The sequence below is a fragment of the Myxine glutinosa genome, chromosome 2, assembly GCF_964187855.1.
Source record: "Myxine glutinosa chromosome 2, kmMyxGlut1.1, whole genome shotgun sequence".
Classification (NCBI taxonomy): domain Eukaryota; kingdom Metazoa; phylum Chordata; class Myxini; order Myxiniformes; family Myxinidae; genus Myxine; species Myxine glutinosa.
Window position 1 is genome coordinate 78,149,662 of NC_136262.1, and position 23,579 is coordinate 78,173,240.

Here is a 23,579-nt window from a genome sequence, read left to right on the forward strand (position 1 = left end):
CTCCGCTGGTTCTCGCGGCACGCGAAGCCCGGCACGCACCGAGGGCCCGCTTCGGCTAAAAGTCGACCTAACCTTTAACCCGGTTACCGTCGACGCTTCACCTGCAGGCTTACATGCATACGCTACCTCTTTCTTGCTCATACATGCAGCCGTTCCCATTCTCCTCGTACCTTTTCTTTCACACCTCGGTACACTCACTCCGCTCACCGACTTGGTCACACACCTGACCACCGAACACTTTGGCACACATTCGTCGCTCGCACACCTCACTAACACACCTTTTCGCGCCCCCTCCTCGGTCACTTCCTCTGTGACAATCACAGGTGTGCTCTCATTCGCACACCCATCCACGTGCCTCACCACCAACTCCAGCGTGCATTCCCACTCACGCTCTACCATTCCAGGTGTGCATCCTTCCATCCCAGGTGTACATCCTCGCTCACCTGTCACAACCAACTCACGCTCCGTTTCACTCTCACTACTCTCACCTCCACTCTTGACAACGCACTCTTTCCTCATGCACCTGTCTGTTACACACCTTTCTCGCGCACACTCTCCCGTTACACCCTCTGTAACACTCACCACAGACGTACGCTTTCTTGTTACATCCTCTGTAACACTCACCACAGGTGTACACTCTCTCGTTACTTCCTCCGTAACACTCACCACACCGCGCTTCCATGTACCCCCTCGCACACGCGCTCCGACCGGCTCACTCCTGACGGCACACTCACCCCTCGGCGTGCACTTTTTCCTCACACACCCCATGGTCGGACATTCTCGCACACCTCTTTTTTCGCACACCTGTCCTGTCGCACACTTCACCAACGGCCTTTCACGAACACCCGGATCCAAACCAATCCCCAAGCCGACTGAAGCTTTCCTCACATCATATACATTGCCACTCACCTCCGTACTTCGTCTCCGCCCCTCCTTTGCCACCTGCAAACTCTTTATTTGGTTAGTGAGCACTTCATCATGATTTGAACACAGACCTTGTACATATTCCATGACTTCCTCCTTTATCTCCCTCTTAGTTTCCCTCCGTCTCTTTTTAATTTCACTCACCCCTTCTTCCACCTCCTCTAATTTTTCCTTTACCTCCTTCATCTCCCGGTGCGCCCCTTCTATCTCTTCCTCTATCGCTACTTTAACCGTTTCTACGTGCGTCCTTACCTCCCGGTCCTTCGTCTCCATTGCTTCTGTCACCTCTTCCAACCTCTTCGTCAATCCCTCATGTACCATTTGACATTCCTTTTGTGTCGCTATTAATTCATTTTTAATGTCCTTTTGTGTTGCTTTTAAACCCCCGATGATTGCTGTGTTCTTTTCCACTTGGTCCGTTAGTTCCTTTTGTCCCACTGTCAGCTGTTCTACTCCTTTCGTCAGATCTTCTATTCCCCCCTGTAACTTTGCCGTATTATTTCTCACCTCTTTCTCTATACGCTTTTCGCCTCGCTTTACCTCCTCGCGCAGCCCCGAGACCTCCTCACTCACCCCTCGTCGTATTTCCTCCATCTGGTTCCCCATCTGTTCGATTTCCCGGGCGGATTGTTCCCCTATTTCCCGCAATTTGTCCTCCATCCTATTTTCTAACCCCATTAACCCATTTTTCACCCCCTCTAACTGATTCTCCTGGGCAGCCATTCTATTTTCCACCCCCGTTAACCCATGTTTCATCCCCTCTATCTGATTCTCCTGGGCAGCCATTCTATTTTCTACCCCCATTAACCCATTTCTCACCTCTTTTATCCCGTTGTCTAACCCCTCAAAATTATTGTCTAACTTCTCACCGGTACCCCTCGCTTCGTCCCTCATTACCCCCATTTGGTTTCCCATTACCCCCATTTCGTTTCCCATTACCCCCAATTGCTTATTCTGAGCCTCCATCCGGTTCCCCATTTGATCCATTTTTGCATTCAGTTGGGTCAAGAATAATCTGAGGTCAAACCCGGTTTGCCCAGCGTCCCCAGCCGCCACCGCAGGCTCGCCCTCCGCGGCGCCGCTATTTTGGGACCCTTCAACCACGTGAGCGAGCGCGCCATTTTGCGCGCCTGATATTCCCGCAACCACATTGCCATTTTCCTCCTCCCTTTCTTCCCCGAAGTCCTGGGTTACTTCTAACCCCTCTATCTCTCCCACCGGCATCCCGTCGCCTTGGACAGCCATGGCGCGATTTCAAAATTCGGGCTTTTCCTTTAAAACAAAACAAATTTCGTACTTTATAATTTTGAGCGCGTGAAGCGCGCTCCGGGTCGATCTCACTCCCCGACACCAATTGTTATTCTAATAGTACAATTGGTGTTCCAAAATTTGGGCTAAATAAATTTAGTCCCAGGTTCGAATCCAACTCCTGACAACCAATTGTTATAGATCGCGGTTAGGATGTTATAGACCGAGCGGTGGTTTAAAACCGCGACCTAACAAAACTCACCCGATTCCACCCGAACGTTGGTTGTATCGCACCCTAGCTGCTCAATGAGGGAAAAGACAAAAGCGACGCAATGCAAGAGGAAAACGGAGACAAAAAAAAGGTTTGAAATATTACTACTGAATTTATTTCTACTATTTACACACAAGCAACAAAAAACAATTCAGTTTATTTACAAGTACAAGACGCAGGTGACACAGTGCAAATTTAGCTTATCTACAGACTTAACTTATTACCCAGGACAGAACAAACAAAGACGACTCACACGGGGAATTGCAGGAATCGCAGGATGTGGATGGCTGGAGGGAGAGGGAGAGGTCCAAGGGGGGGTCCCGCCGCACAACCGGCGCGTTCAGCAGCCGCCGTTCCTGCCCCCTTTTGCGGTTGCCGGGTGTCGCTGCTGCGGCGGCCTGCAGTTGCCTTGCCAGGCCTTGTCTTACTCGCTTCTCACCACCGACTTCTCACCACCGCAACCAACTGTGACCACTGACCCTCCTTTTTGGCACCCGACTCAGACCAACTCTTCTCTCTCTCTTTCTCTCTCGGTGCAACCAACTCCTCCTCTCTCTCTCTTTCTCCGACCAACCCAGAGTGCATCTCCCTTTCTTCTTCTTCTTTTCTCCACTTCCGGTTGCGCCCTTTTATAGCGCCCCCAGCGATCACGCCCCCGGCGCTTTGGACACGCCCATCGGGGCGCTCACCTCGGCCCTGGCTGGTCGCACGACCCTCGGGCTCCGCCCCGGACGACGACGGGCGGGCGCGCCCCTCCCCTCCTCTGACGAGGTGGAGACACGCCTTTCTTCCCTGACTCGAGCCTCGTGGTCAATGGCGGATGAAGGGAAAAAACCGACCAAAATGCGGAAGGCGCTTCGAATTGCAATTGACGGAAAGGGGGGAATGGAAGGGAATCTATCTCTTTCACTGGTGCAATGGAGTATTTCAATTAATGGGAGACACAGCCTTATCCTAAAACACAGAATAAGATATAACTATCGAACATGAATATCCTATGATTGGCTGACGTGTATGCTTGTGGACTATGGGACGCCCTTTTGATCTTACACAGCTCCGGAGGCAGGAGGCACAGCACAACAACAATAATAATAATCATACAGCACACAATAAAAAAAATATATATACAGTCCTCATATCCACAACAATATATATATATATTTTAAACCTCCTCATGCACTGTCTGGACCCAAGAGCTCTTAACCCTTTGAGTACGGGATTTTTTTTTAATATAAATACCCCCGGTACGGTACGGGATTACTTTGGCATTATGTGAATGCAACCACGTACTGACGATGTATTTATAGGTATAGTCGATGACGTATGGTAACGTCATCCGTGCACAAAACTTTTTCGCGGGTTGCGGCACTGGACGTCATCCGTACTCAAAGGGTTAAATGAGTTATCATTCAGCATTGTACGTGTTGTGGTTGCAACGTTTACCCCGATGAGACTCATTTTGGCAACATGGATTTATGTATATCGATAGATATAGATTATATACCATATATGATAAGGGGAGAAGAAGAGCCAGTCATCAGTTGCTTTGCTATGTAAATTTCCATATGGGAGTTGTGTTTGTACTTTGTGCTTTACCTATGAAATGCATGCAAGTTTGGAGTTCACACCTGCCAGTTTGAACAGCAATTGAATAATGAACCTTTAGGGTTTTGTGACATTCATATTTTGTCAAATCTTTAATTCTAACCTACAAGGTGGCAAATCGACATATGATATCATATACAAGAAGTGTTAGAATTTTCTCACACACCCATCACATACCCTACCCTCCCCCCCCCCCCCCCCCACATCCAACACCCTCTCCCACCTGCCCCTCCACCCTCTAACCTATACCCTACATTTTTCGTCGAATACATTTTCGTCATTCCATGATGGAAAAATGTAATCTCTGTAGGACTAGTGTTCGGAATGTGTATGTATGATCTTGCAGTGTACAGCTGCGTGTGGTGGTGGAGTGCAACAACGGCCAATGCTCTGCGTCAGTGTCGCAACCAAAAAGGCCAGGAAGAGATTGGAGCTTTGCAAGAACCTGCACCGTCCCATGAGCATCCGCAGGTGTAACATCCATCACTGTGCTGGTACGAGCAAACTAACATGGAATCACTCACCTTAAACGAATCTCACTGGATACAGATACACTGCCAACTCCTCGGATCTCAATCGAAACCAATTTAAAGAAATTTCATGAAATTTGTAAATACACATGACAAAGGAACACTGTGGTCTAATAAATCTCCCACATTGTTTAGTAAATTAAAATTGTTTGGTAAATTTGTAAATACACATGACAAAGGAACACTGTGGTCTAATAAATTTCCCACATTGTTTAGTAAATTAAAATTGTTTGGTAAATTTGTAAATACACATCACAAAGGAACACTGTGGTCTAATAAATTTCCCACATTGTTTAGTAAATTAAAATTGTTTAGAAAATGTGTAAATACACATCACAAAGGATCACTGTGGTCTAATAAATCTCCCACATTGTTTGGTAAATTAAAATTGTTTCGTAAATTTGTAAATACACATCACAAAGGAACACTGTGGTCTAATAAATCTCCCACATTGTTTAGTAAATTAAAATTGTTTGGTAAATTTGTAAATACACATCACAAAGGAACACTGTGGTCTAATAAATTTCCCACATTGTTTAGTAAATTAAAATTGTTTAGAAAATGTGTAAATACACATCACAAAGGATCACTGTGGTCTAATAAATCTCCCACATTGTTTGGTAAATTAAAATTGTTTCGTAAATTTGTAAATACACATCACAAAGGAACACTGTGGTCTAATAAATCTCCCACATTGTTTAGTAAATTAAAATTGTTTGGTAAATTTGTAAATACACATGACAAAGGAACACTGTGGTCTAATAAATCTCCCACATTGTTTGGTAAATTAAAATTGTTTGGTAAATTTGTAAATACACATCACAAACACTGGTCTAATAAATCTCCCACATTGTTTAGTAAATTAAAATTGTTTAGAAAATTTGTAAATACACATCACAAAGGAACACTGTGGTCTAATAAATCTCCCACATTGTTTAGTAAATTAAAATTGTTTGGTAAATTTGTAAATACACATCACAAAGGAACACTGTGGTCTAATAAATCTCCCACATTGTTTGGTAAATTAAAATTGTTTAGAAAATTTGTAAATACACATCACAAAGGAACACTGTGGTCTAATAAATCTCCCACATTGTTTAGTAAATTAAAATTGTTTGGTAAATTTGTAAATACACATCACAAAGGAACACTGTGGTCTAATAAATTTCCCACATTGTTTAGTAAATTAAAATTGTTTGGTAAATTCGTAAATACACATCACAAAGGAACACTGTGGTCTAATAAATTTCCCACATTGTTTAGTAAATTAAAATTGTTTGGTAAATTTGTAAATACACATGACAAATGATCAATGTGGTCTAATAAATCTCCCACATTGTTTAGTAAATTAAAATAGTTTGGTAAATTTGTAAATACACATCACAAAGGAACATTGTGGTCTAATAAATCTCCCACATTGTTTAGTAAATTAAAATTGTTTGGTAAATTTGTAAATACACATGACAAAGGAACACTGTGGTCTAATAAATCTCCCACATTGTTTGGTAAATTAAAATTGTTTAGCAAATTTGTAAATACACATCACAAAGGAACACTGTGGTCTAATAAATCTCCCACATTGTTTAGTAAATTAAAATTGTTTGGTAAATTTGTAAATACACATCACAAAGGAACACTGTGGTCTAATAAATCTCCCACATTGTTTAGTAAATTAAAATTGTTTAGCAAATTTGTAAATACACATCACAAAGGAACACTGTGGTCTAATAAATCTCCCACATTGTTTAGTAAATTAAAATTGTTTGGTAAATTTGTAAATACACATCACAAAGGAACACTGTGGTCTAATAAATCTCCCACATTGTTTAGTAAATTAAAATTGTTTGGTAAATTTGTAAATACACATGACAAAGGAACACTGTGGTCTAATAAATCTCCCACATTGTTTGGTAAATTAAAATTGTTTAGCAAATTTGTAAATACACATCACAAACACTGGTCTAATAAATCTCCCACATTGTTTAGTAAATTAAAATTGTTTGGTAAATTTGTAAATACACATCACAAAGGATCACTGTGGTCTAATAAATCTCCCACATTGTTTAGTAAATTAAAATTGTTTGGTAAATTTGTAAATACACATCACAAAGGAACACTGTGGTCTAATAAATCTCCCACATTGTTTAGTAAATTAAAATTGTTTGGTAAATTTGTAAATACACATCACAAAGGAACACTGTGGTCTAATAAATCTCCCACATTGTTTAGTAAATTAAAATTGTTTGGTAAATTTGTAAATACACATCACAAAGGATCACTGTGGTCTAATAAATCTCCCACATTGTTCAGTAAATTAAAATTGTTTAGAAAATTTGTAAATACACATCACAAAGGAACACTGTGGTCTAATAAATCTCCCACATTGTTTCGTCAATAAAATTGTTTCGTAAATTTGTAAATACACATCAGAAAGGAACACTGTGGTCTAATAAATCTCCCACATTGTTTAGTAAATTAAAATTGTTTGGTAAATTTGTAAATACACATCACAAAGGATCACTGTGGTCTAATAAATCTCCCACATTGTTTAGTAAATTAAAATTGTTTGGTAAATTTGTAAATACACATCACAAAGGAACACTGTGGTCTAATAAATCTCCCACATTGTTTAGTAAATTAAAATTGTTTGGTAAATTTGTAAATACACATCACAAAGGAACACTGTGGTCTAATAAATCTCCCACATTGTTTAGTAAATTAAAATTGTTTGGTAAATTTGTAAATACACATCACAAAGGATCACTGTGGTCTAATAAATCTCCCACATTGTTCAGTAAATTAAAATTGTTTAGAAAATTTGTAAATACACATCACAAAGGAACACTGTGGTCTAATAAATCTCCCACATTGTTTCGTCAATAAAATTGTTTCGTAAATTTGTAAATACACATCAGAAAGGAACACTGTGGTCTAATAAATATCCCACATTGTTTAGTAAATTAAAACTGTTTCGTAAATTTGTAAATACACATCACAAAGGAACACTGTGGTCTAATAAATCTCCCACATTGTTTCGTAAATAAAATTGTTTCGTAAATTTGTAAATACACATCACAAAGGAACACTGTGGTCTAATAAATCTCCCACATTGTTTACCAAATTAAAATTGTTCATAAGCCATCTCACAGTATTCATAACATAGGTTTTCAGTCTTTGGCAGGCCATAATAGGTATATCCAGGTGTCATATTATGAAATACAGTGCAGGAGCGAATTTTAGAAACGAATGAAATTATCAGTCTGTTTGAAATTCACCTAGAAAGTTGCTGGGTTTCACGCCAGGTGTGCTCGTATTGCAGGCGGCCTGCCCCAGGGTAAGGCCTACTACCAAGGATGCAGAATATTGCAGTTAAACTGATATCGAGAATGAAATCAGTGGCAGTCACTGTTGCTTTTAATGGTCTGTGCTTCCATGCAGAGAAAAGCTGCTCCAAGGATCACCTGCAGACAGAGTTTTGCCGCACGCTCCATCGGCTTGGCCGTTGTCACCTGCCGTCCATCAGAACCCGCTGCTGTCGATCCTGTCAACAACCTCAAGGGAAGATCAGGCCCACGGAGGACCCAGAAAAGGTGCGGCAACCTTGATGGAGCACGATTGCTTGTCTCCTTATGTACATACATCATGACCTTGGTGCTTATAACTTCCCTTCTTATTATTGGTGCTTATAAACCATTAAATCTTGGAACTGTTTTACTTCGGTGGAAGTTTTGTGAGGGATCCCCGGTGCTGTTCCCAAAGATACGGATGTGGTATATTTATGACCTGTATACATCGAGTTAAACAACTGTGAATTACATCGGAGTTGTGAAAATGTTTCTTGCAATTCCTCGTAGTGTCGGGAAAACCATACAGGTAGCAAATAAATAGAAAATTGGTTTTCACCCTCAAGGGTGAAATTGTTAACGTGTGCTCGAGGACTGTCGATCATGTTATAATGTCCTCTGCATTATGTGAAGCAAGTAATTATTAAATATAAATGACAATTATTCTGCAAGAGCTGAGAGGATGGTTTGATGTATTTAATTCAGGGTCATATTTATTACATAAGCCATCTGGTGTTGATTGCGGAAAGTATGGATGGACTGAAGGAAAAGATGAACAAGTGGAAGGAATGTATGGAGACAAAAGGTCTGAAGGTGAATATCGGAAAGACAAAGGTGATGGCAAGTGGTAAAGCATGTGTTGAGGTGGAAAGAACTGGGAAGTGGCCATGTGCTGTGTGCAGGAAGGGTGTCGGAGTGAACTCCATTCAATGTACAATGTGCGCTGAGTGGGTTCATAAAAAATGTAGTGGTCTGAGAGGGTCATTAACCAGTGTGGCAGCTACATTCAAATGTAAGGTGTGCACAGAGGGAGCTGCAGATGGAGGAAATGTTGAGTTGGATCTTGGAGACGGCGTGAAGCTGGAAGGTGTGAAAACATTTTGCTACCTCGGAGACATGCTGAATGGAGAAGGTGGATCAGACTCGGCAACGGTTGCAAGAGTGAGATGTGCATGGAAGAAGTTTCGGGAACTGAGTGGCGTGCTGATGAGGAGGGGAATGTCGTTGAAGCTGAAGGGAAAGGTGTATGCTGCATGTGTGAGAAGTGTTATGATTTATGGGAGCGAGACATGGGTAATGAACGTAGAGCAGCAACGAAGGCTGGAAAGGGTGGCAATGTGAATGGTTCGGTGGATGTGCGGAGTATCGTTGAGAGAGAGGAAGACAAATGATGAATTGCGAAAGATGATGGGAATAGAGCCTGTGATTGATGCTGTGAAGAGGAACAGGTTGAGATGGTTTGGTCATGTGTTGAGGAAGGATGAAAGTGACTGGTTGAGAAGAGTGATGGAAATGAATGTAGAAGGAAGTAGAGGACGGGGAAGACCGAGAAAGACTTGGCTAAAGATGGTGGAAGAAGAAATGCGGGCAAGGGGGTTAACAAGGAGAGATGCAGAAAATAGGGCAAAATGGAGAGGATTGTCATGGGGACCGCAAGGCTAACCCCCACTCTAGCAAGGAAAATAGCCTTAAAATGCATGTTGTTGTTGTTGTTTTGTCATATTTGTTACATAATGGGAGTAAAAGTACCTATCGCTGTACAAACGGATTTAATCAAAAGACAACATGTTGTACAACACAAACATTCTGCTCTATTCACTCTAATTTGTCCAACGTCATCTTCCATGTGCTTGGAAGTCAGCTAACATCACCTTCATCAACCATACTTGCTACTTATATGATGTGAGCAAAAACCACTTATGCTTCGCTGTGAAGGTTAGCGTTGTTTGATTTGGTTTGAACCTCTGCTTAAAACGAGAGAAATGAAACATTTTGAAAATTTCAAATTGTTCCCATTCAGATTTCAACATCACCATAATACATATTGTTAAGTTATTTAAACATTATTTGAATAAGATAATTTGTAATACTGGCTACCATCGGGTGGTGAGGCAATACACATTTAAGTCTTGAAGGACAGAAGACAGGCTGCAAGAGTGGATGCCTGCAACAACATTTTGTGGACAGGGAACTTTTCAAACCCACCAATCCAGGCCTGAGGAACTTCGGGGGAGCTTGTTGGGGTGGAGTGACAAGCTCGACCAATCGGGAGCCGGGGACACCCTCGAACAGCAGCCCCACCCTTGGAGAGGATAGACAAAGGGCGATTCAACACGTTTTTGCACTCTCTTGGTTTTGGACATTGTTGACCTAGCACATGCCTGCATTATTCTCTCTCTGCCGGGTTCATCTACCATGTGCCTGCATTATTCTCTCTCTCTGCTGGGTTCACCTACCATGTGCCTGCATTATTCTCTCTTTCTGCCGGGTTCACCTACCACGTGCCTGCATTATTCTCTCTCTCTGCCGGGTTCACCCAGCACGTGCCTGCATTATTCTCTCTCTCTGCTGGGTTCACCGACCATGTGCCTGCATTATTCTCTCTCTCTGCCAGGTTCACTCAGCACGTGCCTGCATTATTCTCTCTCTGCTGCTGGGTTCACCAAGCACGTGTCTGCATTTTTCTCTCTCTCTGCTGGGTTCACTCAGCACGTGCCTGCATTATTCTCTCTCTCTCTCTGCCGGGTTCACCTAGCACGTGCCTGCATTATTCTCTCTCTCTGCCGGGTTCACCTAGCACGTGCCTGCATTATTCTCTCTCTCTCTCTGCCGGGTTCACCGAGCAGGTGCCTGCATTATTCTCTCTCTCTCTCTCTCTGCCAGGTTCATCTAGCACGTGCCTGCATTATTCTCTCTCTCTGCCGGGTTCACCGAGCAGGTGCCTGCATTATTCTCTCTCTCTCTCTCTCTCTCTCTCTCTCTCTCTCTCTCTCTCTCTCTCTCTCTCTCTCTCTCTCTCTCTCTCTCTCTCTCTCTCTGCCGGGTTTACCTAGCACATGCCTGCATTATTCTCTCTCTCTCTCTGCCGGGTTCACCTAGCACGTGCCTGCATTATTCTCTCTCTCTGCCGGGTTCACCTAGCACGTGCCTGCATTATTCTCTCTCTCTGCCGGGTTCACCTAGCACGTGCCTGCATTATTCTCTCTCTCTCTCTCTCTCTCTGCCGAGTTCACTCAGCACGTGCCTGCATTATTCTCTCTCTCTGCCGGGTTCATCTAGCACGTGCCTGCATTATTCTCTCTCTCTCTGCCGGGTTCCTGATGTTGGTGTAGCGGCTAGGGTGCCAGCTTCGGATTCCTAGGATCCTGGGTTTGAATCCCGGTCGATCGCTGAATTAACGCCAGGGGGGTTGACTCAGCCTGTCTTCCTTCCGAGGTCGGCTAATTGAGTACCAGTTCACTGGTAATTCCCTGCTTGTCGTAAAAGGCGACAAAAAGGGTTGGTGGCAGGAAGGGCATCCGGCCATAAAACATTGCTTCAAAAAGGGGACCAAAAAAACAACAACAACCACGGTCCCCGAAAAAGGCCAACCCCCGTGAAAAATGGCCTCTGAGGTGTTTTTTTCTTTTCTTTTCTTTCTCTGCCGGGTTCACCGAGCAGGTGCCTGCATTATTCTCTCTCTCTCTCTCTCTGCCAGGTTCATCTAGCACGTGCCTGCATTATTCTCTCTCTCTGCCGGGTTCACCGAGCAGGTGCCTGCATTATTCTCTCTCTCTCTCTCTCTGCCGGGTTCACCTAGCACATGCCTGCATTATTCTCTCTCTCTCTCTCTGCCGGGTTCACCGAGCACGTGCCTGCATTATTCTCTCTCTCTCTCTCTGCCGAGTTCACATAGCACGTGCCTGCATTATTCTCCCTCTCTCTCTGCCGGGTTCACCTCGCACGTGCCTGCATTATTCTCTCTCTCTGCCGGGTTCACCGAGCACGTGCCTGCATTATTCTCTCTCTCTGCCGGGTTCACCTAGCATGTGCCTGCATTATTCTCTCTCTCTCTGCCGGGTTCACCTAGCACGTGCCTGCATTATTCTCTCTCTCTATGCCGGGTTCACCGAGCAGGTGCCTGCATTATTCTCTCTATCTGCCGGGTTCACCTAGCACGTGCCTGCATTATTCTCTCTCTGCTGCTGGCTTCACTCAGCATGTGCCTGCGTGATTCTCTCTCTTGGCCGGACTCTCCCTGTTCTCTGTTGGCTGCCGGACTCCCTCTCGGTGCACGTGTGCATGACTTGGTCTCTTTCTACACGTGCCTGTTTGCCTGTCCGTGTTCGTGCTGGGACTCCCTGCTCTTGTTTGTGCTGGGACTCCCTGCCCTTGTTCGTGCTGGGATCGACTCTGCCTGCTCGTTTTCATGCTGGGACTCCCTGCCCTTATTCGTGCTGGGACTCCCTGCTCATGTTCGTGCCGGGAATCACCTTTACCTGCTCGTGTTCAAGACTGCCGTTTGCCGGCCAGGTGCTCGTTGGTGAGGTCGAGACAAAAAGCGTCGCGAGGAGAGGCATCTGGAACATCGTGGCCTTTGTGTTAACAGGTTTCCATCGTCCGTTTTCACCTCCCCTTCCCTTGTGAATGTGTGCTGGGCCCATGTGGTGTTTATTTGTAGTGATCGTAATAAGGCATAGCATAAGCTAATTTCCTGATTCTTGTCCTTTTTCTTTCCTGTTGAAAAATTACGCTGTAAATACTTGTAAATAAATCAAACCGTTAAACGTTTCCTTTTCTTTCTGTCCGTGAATGTCGCTTCCTCCATTGCTCGCACCCAGGTTAGCGAATGGCCGTAACAAAATTATCATTAGCCCGACGGGTACCTACGGTTCCTCGGCCGTCTAAATTTCCATCCAGGAACAAAAGGAAGTGGTACACCGCCGGAGGGAAGGTACGTAGGTATGTTCCCCGATTGGGACCGTCACGTGGTACAGGTAAGCTATTGCGCGACGGACCAATTGGCGTTCGTAGTTGCTGGTTCGCAACCTGCCGACGTACAAAGTAATTCGTGCGCAGCAGCCGCAGGTCCGGTAACTTCGGGAGGAAACGGAGGCTAACCCCCTCATAGTAGACCCGAACCCCAGGCCGTCACAATATATTAGATGCAAATATGGTGAAGTTTGTGACCCCACAACCCCTCTCCCCCATATATGCTTCATTCATGTCCCTACCCTCTTTTTTTACTCCTATCTTCTCCCAACCATTCCTTTCTCCATTCCCCACTTATTTTTTTTGAAACATTTTTCTTGTTATCCCCTCCCCAGGTATGCAAATGAATAGAGTGGCTTACCTGGCATACAATGAGTAGTGATGAGCTGGACACCCTTGTACAAGTTTAAGTTGAATATAACCCTTCCTTACTTACAGTATGCTAAGCATCCCACCATAGTATGACTTTCTCGAGGTCACACTAACATTACGTATGCTGTATGTATTAACATTATGAAAAGGCAAAAAAAAAATCGTCAACATAGATGAATGGTGAAATAAATAAATACAAAGAGCCCATACGAAGAGCACGGGGAACATTGAAGCATTGCACCATGTAAAGTCACTGGACGTGGCAAATCTCAAAATGCAAAGCTCGTCCAACATCCGCTTTGTACTCAAAGTAAACTTGATGAAAACGACAGTTTAAAAAAACTGTACATTTTATTTGTGTTCTTCATATTCCCATAAAAGGTTCGTTGAAGATTAGATGGAAAAAAAGCTCAAATGGTAAAATGTTATCGGCTGGACAGATGCACTGAAGCTCAATGATAAATAAACAAACAAACACCTCCGCTTACCCCGCAAGGCAATTCTATGTTTGCGTGTGAACATCGGAAAATCAGAAAAAGACGACAACATGAGACTGAAGAGAAACTGACCTCAAACAAGCAAATGAGGCCATTTGGTCCAGCATTGCTGTGGTGCAGTCCCACGTTAATTTTTGCTGCAATTTTAAGCATAAATCTTCGTGATGGTTTATTGAAGTTTAAATAACCCGATCCTGATCAAGTAACCCAACTTGTTGAAAAATAAACATCACCGTTCAGCTCACCAAAAAGAAAACTCAGACATTAATATTGTAAATGAAATGCAAAATTGGGAACAAAAACAATTGTAAATAATAATAATTTTTAATTTATTACAGTGACCTCAGACTTGTGGAGGGGTTTGTATATACATGGAGGGGTATCGACTCCATCACATGTTGGATTCAGACATCAAAATAAGGAGATATCGGTGTACGTTTTTGTAGGCAAAAAAAGAAATTAAGTAATTATTCTCCACTGTAACATCCACCACTAACATGAGAGAAAAAGAAAAACATCAAACTGGCAAACCAAAACAAACCATCAAACAAATTGCTAACAACATTCCATGTTGTGTCAATGGAGGGAAGAGTGTGTTGATAACTCCAGTTGACAGACTCCTGTACTGTACTCGTACACCATCTGTCCGATGAAGACTTTCACATGGATCAAGTTAATTTATTTGCAGCAATGTATAACGGATAAATAAAATGTTATTATACAGGAAAACTGTTTACATGACCTACGAAAGCATTGCTTTCTTATCGCGCCTTAAGCTCATGATGGAGCTCATAGGTACATTGATTACAAACCAAAGACATACAAAATGACATCGGGGTACTTTGACATGAATTGTCTGGGCGTTGATAGAACATGGACAGATCAACACAGTATGTATGATCTGGACCTGATAGAACATGGACAGATCAACACAGTATGTATGATCTGGACCTGATATCCAAACATCAAGAGTCAAGTGCTCATTGAAGAGAATGCCAAGCAGACCCATCGCCGGAGAGTTTGTAAATTAAGGTAAAAATGTAAATTTAAGGTACAAACAATGAAATATTAATGATGTTAAGGATACATGGTTATAACGAACCCAGAATTGGCAAAAAAAAACCCATCACAATCAAAAGGTAGTGTCGAAACATCTCACACATCTCTTACTTTCCCAACAAGTTGCAGTGACGGTGTCTTACATTGTATGCAAAGTCATTCATGGAAATCAAAATAAAATAAAACGATTCTGTGGTAATACTAGGGAGATCTGTGACGATCATGGTGGGCCCAAGCAGGAAGATCTCAAAATGTATCCACCTCAAAATGTCACCATCGCCACCCATCTGCAAAGGAAGTGGATCAGATGCATTTGAACACATTGAACGTCCTTTACCCCCACGCTGTGAGAGAGCTGGCGATCATCCCTCCCATCGACAGCTCCTTGTCTATGGAGATGGGATGCTGGAGAATCCCTTTGCTTTCAAATGAAACAAGGAATACTACTTTGCATTGTTTTAATAATCACATCCAAATGTTCAGACGCGAAAACGATAGTTGCAGCCTCACATTTTATGCCAGCTGCTGCACGCGTGAGGAATGGTGAGAATGTCGTCACGATCACTGGAGAGTTCTCCATTACAGCACATGAGTGAGAATAAAGAATGCCGTCCGCCCTGGATCATCCGAAGGCCCCCTTCAGCATATTACGTCACCTTAAACGAGATGTTTTACCCTACATATTCAGCTGCCGTCAAATGCATCCTCTCCTTTCATAGCAGTGAATCACAACTTTTGATCGTGTCAGGTGATCCAACGGCATGCTGGAAATTTCCCTCCAGCTATTTAGCTTCTCTGCGATCGATTTGGACTCAGTCGTCTCGTTCCTTTATGCAGCTCTCCACAATTTCGCGCAAGCTGGGGTTCTCCATCGCAGCGGCGATTCTCTCCTTGTCATTGATCTGCTTGTTGACTGAAGAGAAATGAAAGTAGTTTGGCTTGCGAAACTTAACAAGCAACTCAAAAATTAATTTTATTCTTTGATAGTATTCATTGCAATACGACACCAACAGGTTGCGAGGTGGCTTTCACAAGAGATGTTGAAATAATTTTAAGTAGTGGTTCTTTAAGTATAAACACAATAAACTGGAGAGTTCATTGAACACCTTACCTTGGAAACACTGTCTTGGAAACATTGTCTATGAGCGGCAAATTTGATTGGTTGTGATGACGTAAAATGCCATAATATTTTGTGCAAGTACTGCTAAATGTAAGGATTTTGAAAGTATGTTTTTTCGATAACTTCCAAAATAATCACGATTTTCATGATAACTTCCAAACCGTCGCTGATCAGAAAATTTTCTTTCATAACGTTTTTTCTCTAGAGTCTCGTGCAAGTTTTGATACCAAATTTACGAAAATAAGACATACAATTTACATGTTATGTAACATTCTACGGTCGCATGTCCATCCAAAACTGTAATTTCTCCATGTGTGTGTGAATTTGGGTGTAAAATAAACCCAAATCGGTGTTATTTGCACTCGCTCATTTACAAATCTGAAGTTGTGTCCATTTTTGTCTTCTTACAATGCAGGCATGTCCGTCCACAAAAATTACAATGCAGGCATGTTCGTCTACAAAAATTACAATGCAGGCATGTTCGTCCCAAAAAATACAACGCAGGCATGTTCGTCGACAAAAATTACAATGCAATGCAGGCATGTGCGTCTACAAAAATTACAATGCAGGCATGTTCGTCTACAAAAATTACAATGCAGGCATGTTCGTCTACAAAAACTACAATGCAGGCATGTTTGTCTACAAAAATTACAATGCAGGCATGTTCGTTGACAAAAATTACAATGCAGGCATGTTCGTCTACAAAAATTACAATGCAGGCATGTTCATCTACAAAAATTACAATGCAGGCATGTTCCTCTACAAAAATTACAATGCAGGCATGTTTGTCTACAAAAATTACAATGCAGGCATGTTCCTCTACAAAAATTACAATGCAGGCATGTTCGTTGACAAAAATTACAATGCAGGCATGTTCGTCTACAAAAATTACAATGCAGGCATGTTTGTCTACAAAAATTACAATGCAGGCATGTTCCTCTACAAAAATTACAATGCAGGCATGTTCGTCTACAAAAACTACAATGCAGGCATGTTCGTTGACAAAAATTACAATGCAGGCATGTTTGTCTACAAAAATTACAATGCAGGCATGTTCATCTACAAAAATTACAATGCAGGCATGTTCGTCTACAAAAAATACAATGCAGGCATGTTAGTCTCCAAAAAATACAATGCAGGCATGTTAGTCTCCAAAAAATTACAATGCAGGCATGTTCGTCGAATGACCTACCATATACGTGCCAATTTTTATGACGATCGGATCTCCCGTTGTCGAGATCTGAGGGTTGCCCCCCCCCCCCCCTAATTTTTTTAGCCCTGCTAACCCCCTTCTCACTCCCTCCTCCCCAGCCAAATTAACCCCCAAAATAGCCCAGCCCAAATAGGGTTAACCGTTAAGGTGGCTGGCTTGTAGATCTTTGGGTTTTGAGTTCAAGCCCATGTTGTGCCATTAAAATAACACCAGCCGTGAGTTGACTCAGCCTGTCATCCTTCCGAGGTTGGCAAAATGAGTACCAGCTTACTGGAAACGGGAGCACTGCATCTGCGGCACAGCCACGCTCCCAACAATGATGCAACCAGCAGCCACAGACTACATACAAAATAAATAAATAAGTTTGTCGTGCCTGTTGTTTGTGTCCTTTTGATGTTATTAAAAACAGCTCATGTTAAACTAAACTTTTCCAACTTCTGGTTCATTAAGCTCGGTTGGCTGTTTTTTGGACTCTGCCGAATTTCTCAAATACAAGTACTCCCGGTGTTTTTGTCAGGTTTGTGCTGTTGATTTTGCCGTCTTTGTGTTGACTGTATGTTTCTAGTTCAGTTTTTTTTTTAACTTGTGCTAATTTGCAAGTATTCTGCGGACTTTTCGGGCCGGGTTTTTGAGGCCTACATTTTCCTAGTTCTAGTCCACAATTGTCTTTTTTATTGTGTTTTCTCCCTACAACCTTCAGCCTTTTTGTTTTCTCCCCAATCTTCTTATTTCTCTTTCAAATCCTCCCAATTATAACCCCTGTTTCGTGTCTAAAAGAAAAAGAAAAAAAATCAATTCCTTATCACCTCCAAATCTTTCATCTCCCCCTACCACCCTACTTTCCCCACTTTTACTTCCTCATCCGGTCTCTCCTCAATTTTTGCCGTTTTACACTCTGCATTCCCACTCTGATTGTGAAAGTATTCACCAACCAGCTCAATTTTTCCTTTCAAGCTTTAGCTTTACTCTGCTCTCTTCTTCTTCTACCTAACCCTCAATAATAATAATTTAAAAAGGTAATTGCTCCTGACGTACCTACGTCAGGAGATTATAATATGCTCATCCACGTCTTACCCTGAAGGTCTTCACGGTGGCATTTAAAATGTTTTAATTTCCTTTTTCTCCCGTGTTGAATTCTCTATTCTATTATAATTCACTCTTCTTTTTCCTCTTCAAAATTTGGTTTTCAAATACATCCTTCAACCATACCAACACATACACATACCACAGCTCTTCCTTTCCACATTCTCTAAACTCGCCTTAATATATCACCCCTCCTCTAACGTTTTCAAACATATATCCAACTTGAAAATTTCAAGAACCCCAACTTGCAGTGGATGTTTATACTTAATTAATCGTTCCTTTTGTACATCACCTTCATTGTCAAATCCTTCCCTGTCTGTTACCTCCCCTCCTTGTACTTGCTCCTATCATACAAACCCTATCCCACACACACGTGCCCCTCCATGTCCCCTCCCTCTACTCCATCCTACCCCCATTCCACAACTACCTTCCCCTAACCCCTTCCTTTCAAAACTTCAACCTCACCCCTCCCCTTCAAATCTCTCTCCTCATACCTCTCCTTCAAATCTCCCACCTCACCCCTCCCCTTCAAAACTCCCACCTCACCCCTCCCTTTCAAAACTCCCACCTCACCCCTCCCTTTCAAAACTCCCACCTCACCCCTCCCTTTCAAAACTCCCACTCACACTTCCCCTTCAAATCTCCCCCATCACACTCCCCTTCAAAAACTTCCCCTAACAACTCTTCTTCAAATCTCCCCTCTCACCCCTGCTCCTCTTCAAAGTTTCCTCTTAACTCGCCCACAAAGCTACCCTCCTACCCCATTCCTTTCTCTTCCTACTCATTCCTCCACCTCCTCCAATCTTCTATTTCCCTCTGCCCCCCACCCCCCTCAAATTACTCCTCACTATGCCTCATCCCATCACCATCCAGCCTTTTGTCCTCCTCATCCTTCATGTCATAGCCTGGTGTTGGCTTAGCGGTTAGGGTGCCGGCTTGGGATCCCAGGATCCTGGGTTCGAATCCCGATCGATCGCTGAATTAACGCCAGGGGGGTTGACTCAGCCTGTCATCCTTCCGAGGTCGGCAAATTGAGCACCAGCTTGCTGGGATGAATGATCACGGTGTGTACCCCGGTTTCGAATAGGTACACCGTATCCCTGCGCATCGTAAGAGGCAACCAAGGGTTGGCGTCAGGAAGGGCATCCGGCCATAAAAACATTGCCTCAAACAGGGAACCATGATTGTCATGGGGCCCGCAAGGCTAACCCCTGCTCTAGCGGGGAAAATGGCCTTAAAACAATCATTCATTCATATATATATATCCTTCCCCTTCTCCTAGATCTTCTGCAATCTCCGACACACTGAACAGCTCTCCCAACCTCCCCCTCACCTCCCTCATCTTACCCTAACCCTACTATCCCCTCTCTTGTATCCAATGCTCCCCCTCCCTCTTCCTCAACGACGGTATAGACCTCAAACATCCAGGGCCTACGCTCAAACCAGACATGATCTGCTTAACAGAAACTTTCCTCATTAAAGACGTCCCTGACTCCTTTAATAGCTCTCCATGGTTACTCCCTCCTCCGGAAAGATAGACCTGAGCCTCATGCTGGTGGCGGGGTTGCTCTCTTTATCGAAAACTCTATTCCTCACTCTCCATGCACTGCCCTCTCTCCACCACACCCACAGGAGTACCTCTGGCTACGGCTTCCCCTCCGCTCACACCTTTTGTTCATATGTGTGTTGTACCAACCACCAAACTGTGATGACTCCATTTACATCTCACGGTCTGACAACATGGACCAACTTCTATACACTCATCCCAATTCTCTCTTCCTCATATGTGGCGACTTCAACTGTCATCATGACAGCTGGCTGGGTGTGGGTACCTCTTGCACCAGCCATGGCACCTCAGCAAAGGACTTCTGCGACTCAACTGACACAATCTATCAATTTCCTGACCCGGATGTCAGTCAACGAAAGGTACATAATCTCTTCTAGACCTGGTTATGACTAACTTCCTGCAAATGTCTACTGATCTTCTGCTCCAATCGGTTCATATGATTGTTAAAGTGGACATCTATCTGCCCATTCTCAGAGAGCCTCCTCAGCATCAATGAGTCTGGCATTTCACTCAAGCCGACTGGCATGGTCTTCAAGCAGCCATCAATCATCTGGACTGGTCTCCCATCTCTACTGCCTCTGACATCAACTCATCCTGGGAATTCTTCCAAAGTAAATTGCTCTCTCTCATGCACAGGTTTATCCCATCTCGTATTCAGGTGTCATACTCTTCCTCCCACCCAAGGAACACTGTGGTGAGGCAGTTGGCAGAGTGGTGAGCCTTCCACAAAGTTCAGAACAAGTACGCGTCTACCCTCAGGAGAGCTGGGAAACAATATCTCTCTACTCAAGAATGAACTATCAAACCTGTCTCCCTCCTCCAAATCCTGGTGGCATCTGGTCAAATCTGTTTCTGGTGTTTGTTCCCCTTCCATCCCCTCCCTTACCTCAAATGGCTCCACAGCTGACACTGCCCATGAAAAAACTGAATGCCTCACATCTGTGTTTGCCTCAAATTATTGTGTCCCAAATCCATCGCTCTCTGTACCGACCTTACCCAATCGTAACCAGCTGCTCCTGGACTCTGCGTCCTTCTCTCCCGACAAGGTGGAGAAGTTTCTGTCAAACCTCGACTCTGATTCTGCAACTGGACCAGACGGCATCAGCCCACGGGTCCTAAAATCCTGCTCTGCCGCTCTTCTTCACTCTCTTTTGCTCAAGGTCATCTGCCATCAGCTTGGAAATCAGCCAACATTACCACTTTATACAAAAAAAGATCCTTGCAACTACAGACCAATCAGCCTGCTCCCAATCATCAGCAAGATCATGGAATCCATCATCGATTCTGATATTAAATCCTTCCTCTTCTCCAATGACTTGATCTCTGATCATCAATTTCGATTCAGACCAGGTCACTCTACCCTGGACATGCTGCTTCTGCCATCTCAACATTGGATGGAGGTCCTCAATGCCAAACAGGAAATCAGAGCAGTCTCCCTTGACATATCTCGTGCCTTCGAAACGGTCTGGCACACGGTCCTGCTCACCAAACTCTCCTCCTATGGTATCCATGGTAACCTCCATGCATGGCTTGTGGACTTCCTCTCCTGCCATAGTCAATGTGTGACTCTAAATGGAATTCTCTCATTTCCTCTTCCTGTCCAGGCTGGAGTTTCTCAAGGCAGTGTTCTGGGCTGTGTGCTTTTTCCAATGTTCAACAATGATCTCTCCGACTCTGGAAAATCCTCTCTATCTTTTTGCTGATGACTCCATCCTCTGCCGCTCCATATCGCAACACTCAGATTGGCAGGCAGCAGCCTCTTCACTCTCTGCAGACCTAGATAAAAACACAAACTGGTCAAAAAGTGGAACATGTCTTTCAATCCTGACAAATCTCACACTCTCACCATGTCTCTCCAAAAAGATATGAAAACCCTCCCATCTACTTTCTCAACAAACCTCTTGAAGAAGTTCTGTCATTCAATCTTTTAGGTTTCACGATCTGCCATGATCTTTCCTGGGAAAACCACATTTCCAAGCTGGCCTCCAAAGCCAGTTGCCGACTGGGCATCCTCCATCATGAGAAGTCCTTTCTTGGCATTACTGAGCTTCTCACCACATACAAAGGTTTCATCTGCAGCTCAATGGAATACTGCTCTCCCCTCTGGGCTGGTGCTCCTGCCTCACACCGAGCTCGGCTTCATGCTGCAGAATCCAAGGCTTTTAGAATCATTGGTATCTCCTGTGATGAAGCTGATTCTGAGGGCCTTTCACTCTCTCACCGCAGGCAGGTTGGTGGTCTTTCTGTCTTCTCCCGACTCCTCTCTGGACGAGCTCCCCCTACTCTATCTGTGCTTTGTCCCCCAAATATTCCTGCAGGATACACAAGATCTGCCAGCAACCCTCTTATGGTGAAACTGCCAAAATCAAGACTCTCTGCTCACCTTCACTCTTTCATTCCTCTTTTCTCCCACCTCTGGAACAAACTCCCACACTCTCTTCAATCCCATTCCCCCCTCCAGGTCTTCAAAACAGCTGTTCACCACCATCTCTTATCGAAACCTTAATATTTTCTACCCCCGGTAATACACCCCAAATCCTCCTCCCTTAAATTCCGTTTTCTTTCCTATAAGTCCTCATAGTGTCCATTTGTTTATCCCATGTACCCCACCCCAGCCCTCTCCCTTCCACAGATCCCCTGATGTCCCTGTTCTCTACTGTTGTTGTGTTTCCCTCTCTCTCCCCCGTCTTGTCTCCAGCTCCCTTTATTATATGGTCTCTGTATTAGCTCTCACACGAGCCTTGGCAATGTATACAAAAAAGTAAGAAAATTCTCACATTTCTCTGTGAGCATGTGCGATCGGGATGAATTCAGAACCAACATGTTCGTTTTCTACAAGTAGTCACTAAAGGTTCATTTTCCGATGCAAGTTCAAAATATAACATTCAATTGAAATAAAGTTGTTCCTCAATCACAAACCGACGTTTGTAGTCAGACAAAGTGAACCAATTGCTTAACCTCATTTTCCTGCTTTGTGTGCACAGGTTAATGAGAGTTTGAAATGTCCATAGACGATACAACTATACAATGTGTAAACACCACAAACAAAGAAGCAACAAAAGGACATAGTCATGGTGCAAATTTGATACTTTCACTTACTCACCGCAGGCAGGTTTGGTGGGCTTTCTGTCTTCTACCGACTCCTCTCCGGCCTTGCTCCCCCAGCTCTCTCTGGGCTTTGTCCCCCAAATATTCCTACAGGTTGCACAAGATCTGCCTGCAACCCTCTTATGGTTAAACTGCCAAAATCAAGACTCTCTGCTCACCCTCACTCCTTCATTCCTCTTTTCTCCCACCTCTGGAACAAACTCCCCCACTCCCTTCAATCCGACTCCTCCCTCCAGGTCTTTAAAACAGCTGTTCACCACCATCTCTTATCTTCCCCCATCCATATTATTTAAATATGTTTAACCTTTCCCCTTCAGTGTTTTATTCAGTGGTATATTACAACACGCTGTTTTTCTTCCTATTTAAAAGGCTTTCCTCAATTTCCTCTCCAACTCATTCCACGTCAAAAAAAAGAAATTCAATCTCTTATACGTCTCCCTCACTACATGGTCTAAATTCTCATTCATTCCACCCCTCCTCCATCGTTCTGAATCGGATTGCTAACTTGAAAATCACAACAAACCCAATTTGTAACCAATGTTCGTCTTTCATGAATCATCCACTTCCTCTTTGCTTGGTTCTTTTCCAAATCCTCCCCTCTTGCCCCTCCCCTCCAAATCCCCCCCCCGGCACCTACACTCCTAAACTCCCCCCTTGCCCCTCCACT

The 23,579-nt window shown here is 43.7% G+C and overlaps 2 protein-coding genes across 5 annotated transcripts in view; one reads left to right on the top strand and one right to left on the bottom strand.

Annotated features, from left to right (window-relative positions):
• LOC137418888 (A disintegrin and metalloproteinase with thrombospondin motifs 7-like) overlaps positions 1–8,183 on the top strand; it is a 152,521-nt gene extending 144,338 nt beyond the window's left edge. The window contains exons 23-24 of the mRNA XM_078772863.1: positions 4,395–4,542; positions 8,017–8,183. Coding sequence (XP_078628989.1) covers positions 4,395–4,542; positions 8,017–8,183 — 315 coding nt within the window. The remainder of the gene's footprint in view (positions 1–4,394; positions 4,543–8,016) is intronic.
• A 5,882-nt stretch (positions 8,184–14,065) lies between these two features.
• CIAO2A (cytosolic iron-sulfur assembly component 2A) overlaps positions 14,066–23,579 on the bottom strand; it is a 44,936-nt gene continuing 35,422 nt past the window's right edge. For all 4 annotated transcript variants that reach the window (XM_078773436.1, XM_068105038.2, XM_078773437.1 and 1 more), the window contains one exon: positions 14,066–15,734. In XM_078773436.1, the coding sequence (XP_078629562.1) occupies positions 15,634–15,734 (101 nt within the window). In that variant the 3' untranslated portion in view covers positions 14,066–15,633. The remainder of the gene's footprint in view (positions 15,735–23,579) is intronic.